This window comes from Diadema antillarum, unplaced genomic scaffold (genome assembly GCF_040938485.1).
Source record: "Diadema antillarum isolate AM-2024a unplaced genomic scaffold, OU_Dant_1.0 seq00001004_RagTag, whole genome shotgun sequence".
NCBI lineage: Eukaryota > Metazoa > Echinodermata > Echinoidea > Diadematoida > Diadematidae > Diadema > Diadema antillarum.
In genome coordinates this window covers 773,466-788,926 of record NW_027271842.1, presented here as the reverse complement: position 1 = coordinate 788,926, position 15,461 = coordinate 773,466, and the positions used below count along the sequence as shown (strand labels likewise).

Here is a 15,461-nt window from a genome sequence, read left to right as displayed (position 1 = left end):
TAACAGTGAAATGCAGTATTTTGACTGCCATCTTTATCAGGCTGTTCTATATCCTACAAATTTTTACCCATGAATTTTTACGTTAACTAATGTCATATTCCTCTTTGTATCTATACGGCCGATATGATTACCGCTTAAGTTTTTTTGTGTTTTTTTGTTTGTTTGTTTGTTTTTACCTGTGGCATTTTAATCTCTGACAATTTTACCACTCAATGATTTGTCGCTTTCTCTGATTATGGGACCAATAGGCCAATACAGGGGTCTAATCATTGTTTGTGGCAGGAAGGATATAATAATGCATTACGTAGCACATAGACTGCTGAAATGACCTACATGCATTTGTAAGAAAACAAACATAAAAAAGAAGATTCCTGTCAACACGTATCACTGCTTCCTTCATCTACATACCACGTACTTGATATTTGTCGTGCATCTAAGAAACTAAGCTTGTAAAACGAAAAAAAAAATGAGTCACAGTGTACATGTTGTATGTGTGTATCTCTTAAAGCACATTCTTTATCGCTGATATATGTACCGGACCCATCACGCCCAGTTATGATGCATAATGACCGTATGTAATATATGCAATACCCAACATGCAATACCCAACATATCATATTACATGGGGCATATATCCTTCGGACACAATGTTTCAGCATTCCCCGAAAGGAACAAGAATGAAGATTACTGTACAAGGTCTTACCACTAAGGGCGATGAGTATCAAGAATAAGCTCACGCTGTCCATAATTCGAATTCCTCTTGTGGTAGCTTAGTCCTAGAAATATTCCAAATTTGATTCCTTGTGTCATTCTTTTTCACACCTTGCCGCTACGAAAAATTGGCGCTTCGATTAACCATTTCCACAAGTGCGCCCGCGCGTACGATTTATACCCTGCACACGCACGCTCTGAAATTTATATAAGGGACCGATCTCATACCACAATTTGCATATCTCGTTAAACAGATGGACCTGACCCTATATCACAGAACTGTTGACACAACATTTCAATAGATTTCGCATCAGGAAAAAAAAAACAACTTAGGGACCCTAAGTATGATACAGGCAGCAACAACAAGTAATAATAGAGTGCATTTCTGCTAGTGAATCAGCATTCAGAACATGGTTTGAAACAAACCTATAATTCGCAAATGGCTTGTCGGAATGTATATATTTTTTAAAGCTAACGTCCGCTCGACCGCGAAGTAGTACAAACATCGCTATATGCTGATGTGTGTTTATTAACCTGGCATCCCCTTTGCCGTGTTGTCAACCATTTTTGTTTGTTGGTACGCTCTTCGGTTTGTGTGATTTGAGTTAAATATTAACCAGAGTCCGACTAGACAAGATTGCACAGAGGGTATTACGGATTGGTACCTTGCGATGATTCATTGTTCATCGGCAAATATAATTTTCCCCAACTATATAGTCATAATTTAAGGGAATGATTAAGGTATGATAACGTGTATGTGTGTGTGTGTGTGTGTGTGTGTGTGTGTGTGCGCGTGTGTGTGTATGTGTGTGTCACTGCATTTTGTCTTTGTAAAGTGTAAGATTGACATTATTTGGACAATGTTGTGTAAAATGTAGTTTGTCTCTGCATAATGTTTGCTTTTGTTTCTTGGAATGTGAATTTTGTGGTATGAAATTAAATGAAATTCGAATAAAGCATTTAAAAAGTGTGTATGTGTCCACGCTCTGGAGAAAGTCAGCTTAAAACTGACACTACTCTAAGGGCAAGGATGTGAACAATAATATTAGCTTGGTTCAGCGCACCTTGGACGCCTTGAAGACGCCTTACCCTGTTCTGTTGAATTGTATCGTGTAACAAAAGTCTTGAATGTTAACATAATTATCACGACCTCTCAGTTTCGTAATATACATGCAATGCATGAGCCCTATAGAGAAATTAACAGTGAGTTAGTTTATAGAACGTGAAGATATGCATGTATACAGATGTATGTGCTTTTCCACTACATAATGAAAAACAAAGGGTACTTGAATAAATGATTAATAAGTAACTATGTTATTGCAACAAGTTATCGGACTGATAAGCTTCATATTCAGGAACAATGATGTGACGAAGGTCAACAATACGTTTTATGTTTTGTTTTTTATTTCAATGACGAGGTGGTCGTGGTATCGCTAATTATGTGGAACGGTTTGGCAGCTTGTTAGGGTAGAGTGAAAATAACACAGACATGTAGGCTAAACCTACGGGGAAGATAAGCTGGGCAAAACTGAGTTCTGGGATGTTATGAAGTGAAGGATTTCTAGCTGAGTCGTGATCGCATGTGCTATAAAATGGTACGTACCTATTCTCAAACTGTGTTGTATAAGCATTTTGAACGTGTTCTCCGTGTGAAGTTATAAAGTGGTTCTCAATCCATATGGCACTCGAGATGTCGTACAAGTGCCCTGGGATTAGAAAGGTAGTCAAATAGACCCTCCAATTATTTCTACAAAACATGCGCTGTGTACTCAGTAGTGGGACCTATACAGTAGGTCTGCTATAGGTAAGACATTAAACATAAGATCAAATTCTGCCAGGTGTGTATTTGCTTCGACAAAATGTTTCACTAAAGATTAGCCTATTTTGCCTGCCTTATAAAAATGATTCGTATGGTTTGGGTTGATAATAACGTGATAACACCAAGGCCTAAATACAGGAGAGCAGAGCATACACAAAACAGACTACCCTTGTTAAATAAGATTGACATTGCCTAACCTTTACAAGCATCATTGTGTGTATGGACGAAAAGTCACAGGATATGAAAACAATGGGTGTTTGTGGAAGTTAGGCAACTGCTGTGCTGGAAAAAATTGTGTGAGCAAACGTTGTTTTTTATTTGTTCGTTTTCTGACTCCTGAGACACAGGATTAAGAATTCCAATTTCTCATAAAATGATATATTTGTGGTGGCACTCCGGCAACAGTTTCATACCTTACATTGTCATACTTCAAAAATCTTATTTCCAGTTTCATCTCATTTGCATAAGAAAAGACTTTATTCCAACTTGAACAGTAGTCATCAGTATTGATCCCAAACAATTATTTTTGTTTGTAATAACAGCATTTGATGCACTGGATGTCACCACGTTCCCATCTAGAATTCTTACATTCCCCCAAATAATAAAATGATTCGAAGGACAGTCCAAAAGTTGGAAATCTCAATATTTTTGTTGTTATGGAAATTAAGTTAAAACCAAATTGACTTTAATTGGTATAGATAACAACTAAGTTACATCAAAGGGCTGTCAAAGCCGTACCGATGTACCATCATTCCATCATTAACATATCGTATATGATATAAAAAACACAAGAATTTTTCAAGGGTATGAATGATTATTTTGTCAACTATGTATGAATAAATCTTATCTTTCCCTTCTTCAAAAGGACTCCACTTTGCAAGACTTTGCGAAACGACTGGACACCACAAATACCGACGTTCTGCTTCTCACCTTGGAAGAATTAGACAGTTACGTCACAGATGCAGAGGACGAGGATGTTGCCGATGAGAGGATCAGTGGTCTCTGTCAAATGATTCCGAGATTGATGGAAATCATCGCAACGACAGGTGATGAAGATATATTGGTAAATATGATAATAAACCCACCGTGTGTCACTTTTTGAGTTTCAAACTACTAGTATTCCTCACTAATTTTATTGATAGGTCCAACATTTTAAAGAGTGAGATAAAAAATTGAGGGGTAATTAAAGAGGCGTGGTGTCTTTGATGGTTTACAAATTCTTAGCTGATACTCAACATTATTTACATTTTTGCGCCTATTTCTACATTATTTGTTATCATTAGTATGAGAGTTTTGTAATGTAACTTTATTTTATTAAGCAGAATACCAATATGCCGGGTTAAATGAAATCAAATGTCATGTGTAATCAGTCAGCGGGATATATGAAATATGTTTGAAATCGCAAAATTCTGAATTCATTAGATTCAGAATTAAGTGTAAGGCATGGCTCGACACTAACTTTTTTGTTTGGTGGCCCGCCCCAAAATCCTTAATTTCAAATTTTTGGTGGCCCGAGATAAAAATTTGGTGTCCCGAAAAAAGAAACAATAAAAAACATTAAAATTCCTTTTTTTTTAATGAGTCAAATATTTAAGTTTGATGATAGTAAGAATTAGAAGTTGGACATATCTATACTTATAAATAAAATCTAACAAACTTGCAACACTCACTCTCGGGCACTCATTCAGTCCTTTTCAAACATTAAAATTCTTTTTTTTTTTAAATGAGTCAAATATCTAAGTTTTATGATAGTAAGAATTAGAAGTTGGACATATCTACTTATAGATAAAATCTAACAAACTTGCAACACTCACTCTCGGGCACTCATTCAGTCCTTTTCATCCATCCTTTAAACAAATTCAACTGCTAATTTCCGCCGCAAAAAGTTACGAATTTATTGACATACTTTTCAAAAAATTTTGGTGGCCCGAGGCGGGACACCAAATTTGCCCTTTTTTGAAATTTGGTGGCCCGACTTTCATTTTTGGTGGCCTCGGGCCACCAGGCCACCGTTAGTGTCGAGCCCTGTGTAAGGACTCATAGACCGTACGCTCTCGAGTACATAAGAAAAAGCAGGAGCAGATTATAGACTTTTATTAACCTTAATATAAGATTTTTGGTCATACTCCAAAGTTATGAATAGTAGTATTAAGCAATGACGGCACCAAAACTAAAAAAGAAAAAGAAAAAAACTGTTTAATCGATTGTCCGACTTTCTTCAAACTTTCACTGATGTATTCTATTAATATGATTAATACTGCTGCTTTCACTCAATCCATCCATATCTTTATTTTGGACTTTGTTTTCCTTTAAACTCGAGACCAAATTTAATACATCCCACACCCCCATCCCCACCCCCACTCCCTTTTTATCACTTGCTCATGTTTGTGCATTTACCACAGCTAAGATCCCTGGATATGTTCATCCACATCACGTCTGGCAGCTGGGAGCAGACTGAGCAGGCCGTCGAGGCGGGAATCATCCCACTCCTCATACCAGTCCTATCCTCCGACAACGACATCGTCCTGGATGTTGTGAGTTACCATGGCAACGTAATGAAAGATGCGAGATGCCTTATTAGTAAGGCTATATAACCGCAGTATATACCATACATGCCATGTCATACATACATACATAAATGAAAGCTAACCATGAGCCCTCATTACAATGATAAACAACAACAACAACAAACAAACAAACAAACAAACGAACAAAACTGGGCAATGATGAGCACCGTTAATTTGTCCTCTTTTGCCGTTGTTTGCTTTTCTTATACTCTAAAAAAAAACCACATATTTTTACTAGTCATTACTTTTTCATGGAAACATTAATTCTTCCTATGAGAGTTCGTATGACAGAAAGAAAACGTGCCATGAATGATTATGAACGATGAGATCTACAGGAGCAGGTCTTTGTCCTCTTCCGAACCTGTTTGTGAAGTCTAGGTTAAAGAATTATCTCAATATTTTTTTTCTTCCGTGCAGACTCTCGCGATTTTCGGCAACATCACGGACGAGGGAACGCAAGGAAGAGATCTGGTCCTCAACTCAGATATATTAGAACCGCTTGAAAGGTGAGGTAACAGGTGTAAACAAAAACAGTGCGAAATGTAACGACCATTCCCTATTCTTAAATGGGTTCATCACATGGATTCGCGCCAGATTTGGTTTCATTGCTACAAGGTCTATACTATTGTCTACAGTTTTGCCCAAATCTTGCCGACTTTTATCGATGAACAAAAAAGTGAAGCGGATGGTCAGAAATACAAGCAAATACATAATGATCCGCACAAGGTAAGATATGCGACACACCAGAGTAAACAAATGTATAAATGAATAAATGAACATATTAATAAATGGATAGAATATAACATTGAAATAAAATAATTGATGCGTATACTTGTGCCGGTAAGACTAGTGTAGCATATCCATTCTACTAGCCCTCTCATACGAATACAATTCGTCATTCCGAAGGTTCGTAAACGCGAAAATGAAGCGAGGTTCGTCCTTCCGAAGATTTGTTTATACTGAAATTAATGAAAAAGTTCATTATTTCTGAGGTTCGTTAATTAAAAACGAAAAAAAAAAAAACGTAATAAGGTTCAAGTATAATTCCAAAGACTTGTTAGCATTTACCGGGTTTTTTTTTTTTTTCGAATAAACGAACCTAACTTCATACTCGGACTATCGAACGTCATCCAGCCGTATACAACTTGGTAGTTTTCGGGTAAGAATGATAAGAAAACTGAAAAAATAAAAATAAAACAATGATAAAAATAATAATCTTTAATTTTACAGCATCATTGAAGACAGTGAGGATGAGCACCTGTTGCAGCTGGTGGTCCATCTGTTATATAACTTCTGTCGCTTTGACCCATTCCCGGACTTTGAAAAGGTAGGAGTCTTGACCACTTTTCGCTGTGATATACGTAGGACAAAGGTTTTAACATGTTTTGGGTTTATTTGTTTTTTTTCCTCTCGGTCTCTTTCTAATGAACTCATTTGCGTTCTTTGTAATCGTAATCTTGAAATCCGACATTTTGCCCCGAATTTTAATGTGAAAGTCAGAGAGAGCGCGCGGTTTGTATTCCGCGTCGGTTATGACGTTGTTGTTGTTGTTTTTTGTTTTGTTTGTTTGTTTTTTACACTGATATGTTTCAGTTTTCTCTACGAATTGAAAAATAAACTTTTGTCGCATTGTCCTAAAATGTCAAAATGCGCCCGGTATTTAAGACATGAATCTATATGATGTATCATGACAACAGGAAGTATCACTGGTAGTTGAAAAAGAAACTCAATGTGACTTAAATATAACGAAAAACAAATTGAACAATGAGAAGTTAATGAACATCTAGGGAGAAATGTAGTCTTGAAGAGTTAATGAAACACTGATACAAATTGTTCCCTTAATTTTCCCCAATTATTCGAAGTTAGATTGACTATGAAGCAGAGTTTAAGTTTTGAGTGTTGATCGTACAGTTTGCAAACATTTATCCACATGGATTGTTGTCAAGCAAATGCAGTCCATGTGAACTACAATATCTCCTTTCCTTAAAAATTTCCTGAACGTAATTTTCACAGATTGAACCTTTCATAAGCCCACTTTGTCGAGCGGCGTCGAGTGACGAAGAGGATATAATCGTCACCTCGTGTCGCACTCTCGCCCTCATAGCCGAGAAGGGCGGCAAGAGACACATTGAACAGTTCGCTGACGCATCCCTCTTCGCGCGCCTTCTTGACGTTGTGACGTAAGCAATGCGGTCGAGTTCCTTTGATGACGTAAATTTCGTCCCCCTCGTAGTATTTCATTTTCTGTTCATCGCCTTTAATGCAGTGATCGAGCCATGAAAAAAAAAATATATATATTTCCGTGATCTTAATGGTGTAGCACTCCAGCTAACATCTATTACGTTTGAATATTGATCTGATATGTCAATTACGTCAAATTGCTTTTTGTGTTGTTTTAGAATTGGTAGCAAACTTCTATTGATCATTTTCTTGTCTTGTCACTATATTTTCATCCATATTGCGTTTGCTTATTTTCTAAAGTTCCACAATCATGGCAGAAAAAAAAAGGAGAAAAGTTTGATATTTCATTTTTGATTTGATGTTCCATCAATACTAGTATTTCCAAGCAGTGGTATGTCTAATTTTCTTGTTATCCTTGTGTTGGTATGTGTGTGTGTGTGTGTGTGTGTGTGTGTGTGTGTGTGTATTCATATTCAGCTCCGAGGACCTGCCTGAAGCACAAGCTGCATTAGAATTGATATGTCAACTTGCAAACGGCGACGAACAGCAGTCCATGGTGTGTACACAAACCAGCTAACAATTCAGCTCTATAACTTTTTAGAATCCCTTGATCTAAAAGTCATATACTCTTCAGCGGTAGATTTGAACCTCCTAATTGTAACAAATATTAAGTGAATACACAAGCAAGAATAGTATTACCGCTTGTGTCGTGAAAATCATATTGTCTATAAGTCATTTTCTAAAAGTAATCCACATTTCAAAACTATCGTATGTATATATCCTTGAAATGAATACATCATGCACTGTTTATGGATTGCATATTGGCCATATATAATCTCTTTTTTTTTTTGTATTCGTTTGCATCTGGGTTCTTTGATTCTACTCCAGTGATCAATAACTTCTCGTTTAACAACATTGTTTCTCTGAAAATAGACTGAATGTTTGCAATGATATTTTTTTCCAAAACAAGGACACTCATAAAGAACATGACTAAAAGATTCTGTTTCGGAACAAAATGCATACAAAGTATCATTTGCAATGATCGATTTGAAAAGATTATATCTATTACTTTTAGAAATAAGAATACTGTTAGATAATGTTTCTGAGGTTATATCAAACACACTACGACTATTTAACCAATGAAGATTGTGTATAGGCCTATTGTTTCTGTGTATGTATTCATTCAATATTGTTTATGAATTTCGTTTGGTGTGTGTTTTTTAAATGAATGAATAAAGTACTCCTACAGAGGACCCCCCCCCAAAAAAAAAAAAAAAAAAAAAGTCAGTCATTTTCTGTCGAATATTCCGTTCCCTCTCTCTTTTGGGGGCAGGCGGTAATAAAGAGCGGCTTTCTCTCGAGCTGCCCACGTCTTCTGGCTGACAGAGGAAAACGTGACGTCATATCAACCCTGACAGCTAGGACACTTGCTAACCTCACCGCTGGATCTCCGTCACAAATTCAGGTTAATGCTCATGGCGTGGTTCCTGCTGTACACGTACGCTTTTATTCATTTTTTTTTAAAATAACTTTGAATGCGCGCGCGTTTTTTCTATCATCATTCAAGGAATGAAAATGCAACATTTCGGAGTCAAAATAGCAGTGTATCATTATCTCCGACTTCCAAGGACTGGATACACTGACGTTTTTAACATTTGTCGTTTACAGCAAAGCCATACAGTTTGAGTGAGCTTCTGTGTTTGTAACTCTGCGTTCGTTTTGTGTGTGTGTGGGGAAGAGAAAAAGAGAGAAGGCTCGGTGGATAGGTGAGAATATTTATTATTGTAATCTATTTACTATAGATGAAACGACACTGAATTCAAGCCATGTCTTTATTATTTTCTGGTTCCAACTTTAATAAAAGTAGGGTGCCTACGTGATATCAACATATACCGGGTTGTTTTGAAGTGAATGGTTATCACTGTGTGCACAGCTTGTTATAAATTTCTTCTTAGTAAGAAATAATACAGGACAATATGATAATCTAAAAGCATTACTTTTCGGTCAAGAGTAGTGCTGGACTCTTCCTCTTAATACCCATCTACTTGTTAAAGTCATGTTTGCTTGTTCAATTCCTCAGGCTCTCGTTGATTCCAAAGTTGTTCCGCATGTCATCAAATTGCACGGTGTAGCCGGTCCCAAGACGCTATGCGAAACTCTCCGAGTTATCACTAACATCATCGACAGGGGATCGGAAGATCACGTGCGGTAGGTACAGTCGAATACATTACAGTGCACTCCCTTTATAACGAACACGGTTATAACGATATTCCAGTTACAACGAAATAAAAATTCAAGCCGCAAAATAGTATCAGCTCTATTTTAATTGTTTATTTGTTCGGCTATAACGAAATTTCGATGTAAGGGAAGAAAACTGCAGGTACAGAGGACTTCGCTATAACGGGAGTCCACTGTATAAAGAATCAGCCAATATTCCCACAGATGAAGGCACAACACACCCAACATTATTTTGTGTAAAAAAACCCAACTCAAATCATGAAAGAAAGAGTGAAACTGAAATGTCCTATATAGGCCCTAACACCACGTTCTAGCTACTCTTCTAGTCCCTTCCTTTAAAAACATAGGTGAATATACAACGAAATGCAGTGTAATTCAAAGCTTGCTCCATCATGTCCATTCAAACACAATGAATTTATTTAGTAAGCTTTCCATGGAATACCTTTTACACAGCTGAATTTTAATAATTGTCAAACACTTGCTATGGATGGTGGTCCTCTGCATTTTTTTTTAATTTGGAATTATTTCAGCAAGTGTAGATGAAATAGAAATATTGTTATAACTATATTGTTTTTGTACTGAAGACAAAAATGAAGCGGACTGAAGATAGAAATGTATACCGTCTTTATACGGAGTTCCGTGATTACATTTCCCTTCTTTTCCAATCAGCTAGTTGTGTGTTGTGTTAATCTTTTAGTTTGTACTGTTTGCAATATGCAAACTGAAATGTATGAAATCAAAATCAATTCCAGATATCTCGTTGCACAAGGAGGCGTGGCCGGTCTCTGCCAAGTCCTGGATCGGGAATTATTATTGGAGCAGGAGAGTTCTAGAGGGGCGTGTCTGCAGGCGATGGACAGAATACTCAGAATAGGTCAGGAGGACGCCACGAGGTCGGGAACGGGGAACGCCCATGCCCAGATGGTCCAGAAGAGTTCAGGTAAATCAAGGAGGATGGAGCCGGGGAACGCTTTCGAAGAGGGACGCCCCTTGGGAGGTACTAGGGGCTCGCATAGTACCTCCTTGGGAAATATCGAGGTTCTCATGCACGTTTATCATAAAGCCGATATTGCAGTGATAATCGCCATGATCGCATATAGATCATTAAGACTATTATCTTTTTTAAACCACAAAAGCCCCCCCCCCCCCCATTTTCCACTCTTAGATGTGATAGATCAGCTGCTAGTTGTACAAATAAAGCTGTTGTAATTATTATACGCCTGCTGTGGTATTAAACTGGTTTATTATCAAAATAATCAGAACCACCGTATGTATAATTTATATTCATATCGCACACATGAAATGCTATATACAAAGGGGGGTTTTTATTTTCGTAGGAGTAACATTAAGAATTACGTCGCATTGATCGTTAATCGGCGATCACAAAATACACTGTAGCACTTTGCGAGGGAATATCGAAATACTGGCTGCATATCTGTGCACGCCTTTGTATAAAGTGAAAGGTTTATCATAAATGTTACTACTTCGTGAAATCCCCGCCCACAATACGAGTATCTTTACGTTCATTCATTAATTCCATTCTAATAATTTTTTAAGCTCTTTGCCTTAGTGCTTTTTACCGTAGCACTTTTTCATTTCGTTTTTTTTTTTCTAAGAAGTGAAGCGAGGATGTTTTGAAAATCGGAAACATGTTACTGTAATCAAGATTGTCACACTTTCTTTTGCATCTTCTACTCTGTGGATAAATGAATGTGGATTTATGATCAAATATCTTCATCTTTATTTCCAGCGGTGGAAAAGCTGACTGCCTTGAAGGGTGAAGCGAAGGACGAGGAAACCCGATCGAGAATCGAGACTCTTTTAAAAACATATTTCCCATGAGGAAAAATGCAAATGATTGTGGACACCAACAATAATGGTATCAGATGACATGATGAGCAACGCCGAGCAAATATTCTGCACTGTCTATTTGGTCATGGCATAATCCAAGGCGGTCTTGCAATCTCATTACTGTACATTACATTATGAAGAGAGTGGAATACATTTTAACGGAACTTGATGGTATTGCTTATTCCGAAGTGTGTTTGAGCTTTCCAACTGGGATCTTAAATCTATGAGAGACTCTGCTCTGATGTAAGATCATCTTGTCAGGATGTCATTTCAGTTTGTGTTTGTTTTGAGCTGTACAGAAATGAACCAAATTTTCGTTATAGCTGCGAGAGGTCTAAACCTTCCGCGAATAATTACGAGTTATGGCGTTTTCTATGACGCTTTATTTTGATCGCATTTGCAGTTGGATAAACAATTAAAACGATGAGCATATACTTAGATGCAGTGGTCATTGGGTGCTCGTCTTCTTGCTACATGAACTTCGGAAATCTGTTGTTATAAATGCAGTTCGTAAGTAGAGCCTGCCTCGAAAACTCTGACGTACACTGCCAAGCTAATCTGTAAAACACAAGATCAAAGGCCACTCGAAAGTCTTGTAGGACAGTAAAAAAAAAAAAAAAAAGTGCAATATCTAATGTTGATGAAACGAATGACCGGCCAGTACGCGTATATTGCGACAACTTAAAAGAGTTTTGTCGGCAGGAACGGGAGCGGAGAAAATAATTATGTCGACTACGCGAATGTTGACATGTGTAAGACTTCCACGAGGTGTACTGTTTACGCATAGTATTACTTATATGTATATATGGTTTATTCAAGTAAAATGGATCTATAGATGCCGTGGAAGAGAAGAGAAAAAATACAGTAGTCAATCCTGCTGACCAAAGAAATCCAAATATACCCACAAATTTCCTCGTATACCCGCAAACAACACTCAATATAACTGGTAATTGAAAGGCAACGAACTGAAGAAAGATTAAGAACTCGCCAATATTTAATACATGTACGATCATTCGCGCTTTATGCACTGTATTGTGTGCAGTCAATAAATACAGACAGTCATAAATGTAGGTGAAGATTCCCTTTGTTGTCATAATTGTAATTTCTTGCAGGTCTTTTGCAACAGTAATATCATATAGTGTAACTTCACTACATACACGCCGCTTATGAAAAACCTAAACGGATGAAATCTTCGGTATGTAAGTGGTCAAGGGCTAATGGCAGGGAGATGCTTGTGTGCTACCTACTTACATGCATGCCTCTCAAAATGCAAAAATAAATAAATATAGAAAGAAAGAAAGAATAATTTGTATTTGTATTGTGTTGTTTGGGGGACGTGAAGACATATTGTTATTTTGGAAAACTTTCTATTTTCGCGACGTTGAGAGCAAAAACAAAACAAAGCGTTCTGAGCAATTACATGTATTGCATCCGCTCAATAAGGTAGTTCGGAGTTAGCTCATGGGCGCATTGGTACGAATGACCTTTCTCTTTTCTCAGTCGGTTAGGGGCACTTCACTCGTTTTAGAGCGACATAATGCATAAGCTTTACATAACAATTTATGGGATTCACAATCCTGTTCAAACAAAGAATAGAGTTGCGTAGACCAGATGAGCAGAACGATCCGTCAATTTACACTTGGGAAAGCATCCATTTCATCATTTTGCATTGAATGTATTGACAATCTCTTTCTATTGATATTGCCAAATACCACTTTTGCTGTCAGGTGGATGTGCTGGCAAGCAGCATTTACAAGTATCTCATGAATAATCATTACATTACAGATGCTTATCCCAGTGAATTTAAAAACCATTATGCCTGTTGGTCCGAATGACCTTGTTTCTGCTCATGCGCAAAGTGGAACTATGAACTGGCTTATTCACGACACAGAGAGCTACTTGATGCAATGATCATAATGACGGGGGCACCATTTTACTTTGTAGAGGTTGCAAAAGTAATCTAGAGATACTTTGCAACATGAAGCAGGGAGAGAGGAAAACGGCCAACGCAATCGTCAACGTCTTTAACGTCCGCGTCACAAATCTAAAGCTCTCTGTTTATGTTTTTCATGGAGTCTCCTGCAGAATCATCATGAAACTTTTTGTCAGTGATTTACACTGACAACTGTTAAAAGCTACTGAAATCCTTGCGTCTGATTGGCTGATAGCAAATTTGTCGGTGAAAACCTCTGACAAACTCGTTGATGAAACGCCTCCCTGGAAACCTTTTATAACCCCCTCTGCAGAATACACATACGCTACTTCACTTGTCATACCAAGACAGCAAGTACAACCAGTCTTGAACAGGAGGTAACAGGCCAAATCAATGTTATACGATTGTCAAAACTATAATTATTATTTGTCCCAACACAAGAGTGGATCATTCAAAATGGGCATTAACCATCTTTCTCATATTCTTGTTCAAAGTTTACGACATCACAATTTAATAAATGGAACCCCAATATTTCATAGGGTAAGAGGTGGTTGGGTCCAATTTGAACCCCCCCCCCCAAAAAAAAAAAAAAGTGAACAAAAAAGATAAATAATTATAAATATTGTATTTTTTTATGCAATAAAAAAGCATCAACATTAATTCATTCAATCATGATCTTTACAAGGAGAAGAAGAAGATGATTTGTACATGACATTAAACAAGAAATAATTTCCACTAATCTCTGGATGATAGCTTTAGTTTTTCATGTTTACCCATTGTGTAGGGATGCTGGGTGTGGTATGTTGGGGGGGGGGGGTATGTTTGAACAGCGTCTATCACAATAGTTTAATTTCAGTTCCTCAAATTTCAGTTTATTAAAACGGCAGAATCTGCACCCCAGAATACAGGTAAATAAGACAAAGGGCTTTGATCTTACATTTTTAAAAATGTGAATAAGGAGATATGGTTGTTTGGCATATAAAGTACACTTCTTAATGTATCTTTACCCAAGGCTTCAGAAAGAAAAAAACAAAAGACATGAACATTTTCCTTCTTTTTATGTGAATTAGTGTAGGTAGATAATCAATTTGGCAAGCAAACATTGTATTGGAAAGAAAATTACCGATTATATTACCTTAACCTAATGCAACATCTGCATAGCTGATTTCCTGTCAGCGCTAATCAAGCACACTACACATCTAAGAGCATCAGCTGTGGCATTTTTATCTCCTGATGGGGATCAAGTCAGCGGCAGCTAATCAAGGTTAGATATATCAACAGCCTAACTTTGAGTCCCTTAAGTCATCAGTACTTTGGACTGGGGGCACCTGTAACCTTGCTATAAAAAAATTAATTAATGTCGCTGGATTCAGAATTCCCTAACCACTGTGAAAGTATTATCAGATTCACCTAAAACATCATAATATTATACCAATTAATAACATTGTATTCATATTTACACTAAAGTATCAAAGGTACTGCCGGCTGCTATAAGTTCTTACAGGTTTTTTTTTTTCTCATGCTTTTCTGTAATTGTTTGATGGAATCATTAAAAACAAACCTGAGACAGATTCTTAAAGAAAATTATCAAAAATATGCCACTTATTACTCAAACCTTCAAAATTAGGTAAGATTGTAATTCTGTAAGAAACCACCAAAACCCCCAACAAGCATATTTTCATGCACACTGGAAAATCAACCCTTGTGAATGATTTTGTGGGGTTTGATGATGCAAGGTTATGACCAAACTTGCCATTGTTTATTTCATAAGCCCATCTTTACAGCATACCATTTAAATACAAATTCTTGTGGAGTTCTTATGTTACAGTCTGGTCATAAAACACAAAGAACATACAAAAATTGACAGTTCTTTAAAATAGTTACTGTGGTTCCCAAGACAGCGCCACACATTTTCACTCATGACATTCCTGATTTATGCTTACAGGTGACCCCAGTAATGCTCTCTGCAGAGAGTGATATAGTGTCGCTGACTAGAAGTTTGGAAAAGTTCTAAAACTCTTCGTCCAGTGCTCGCATGATGTTCACATATGAGCAATTTTTTCTTAATTGGGGCCACACAAAATAAAGTCACCAATCACATCATTTTTGTGCAAATCATCAAAAAGGATCTACAAAGGGGACAGGGCTTAATAGGAACAAA

General features: G+C 37.1%; 1 protein-coding gene across 1 annotated transcript; it reads left to right on the top strand.

Annotated features, from left to right (window-relative positions):
• Positions 1-2,401: 2,401 nt before the first annotated feature.
• On the top strand, positions 2,402-11,358 carry LOC139742526 (uncharacterized). Its single transcript, XM_071653058.1, has 10 exons — positions 2,402-2,431; positions 3,396-3,593; positions 4,933-5,064; positions 5,515-5,603; positions 6,328-6,424; positions 7,111-7,277; positions 8,665-8,776; positions 9,359-9,486; positions 10,269-10,513; positions 11,267-11,358. The coding sequence occupies exons 1-10, from the start codon at positions 2,402-2,404 to the stop codon at positions 11,356-11,358; spliced, it is 1,290 nt and encodes a 429-aa protein (XP_071509159.1).
• The last annotated feature ends 4,103 nt before the right edge of the window (positions 11,359-15,461 follow it).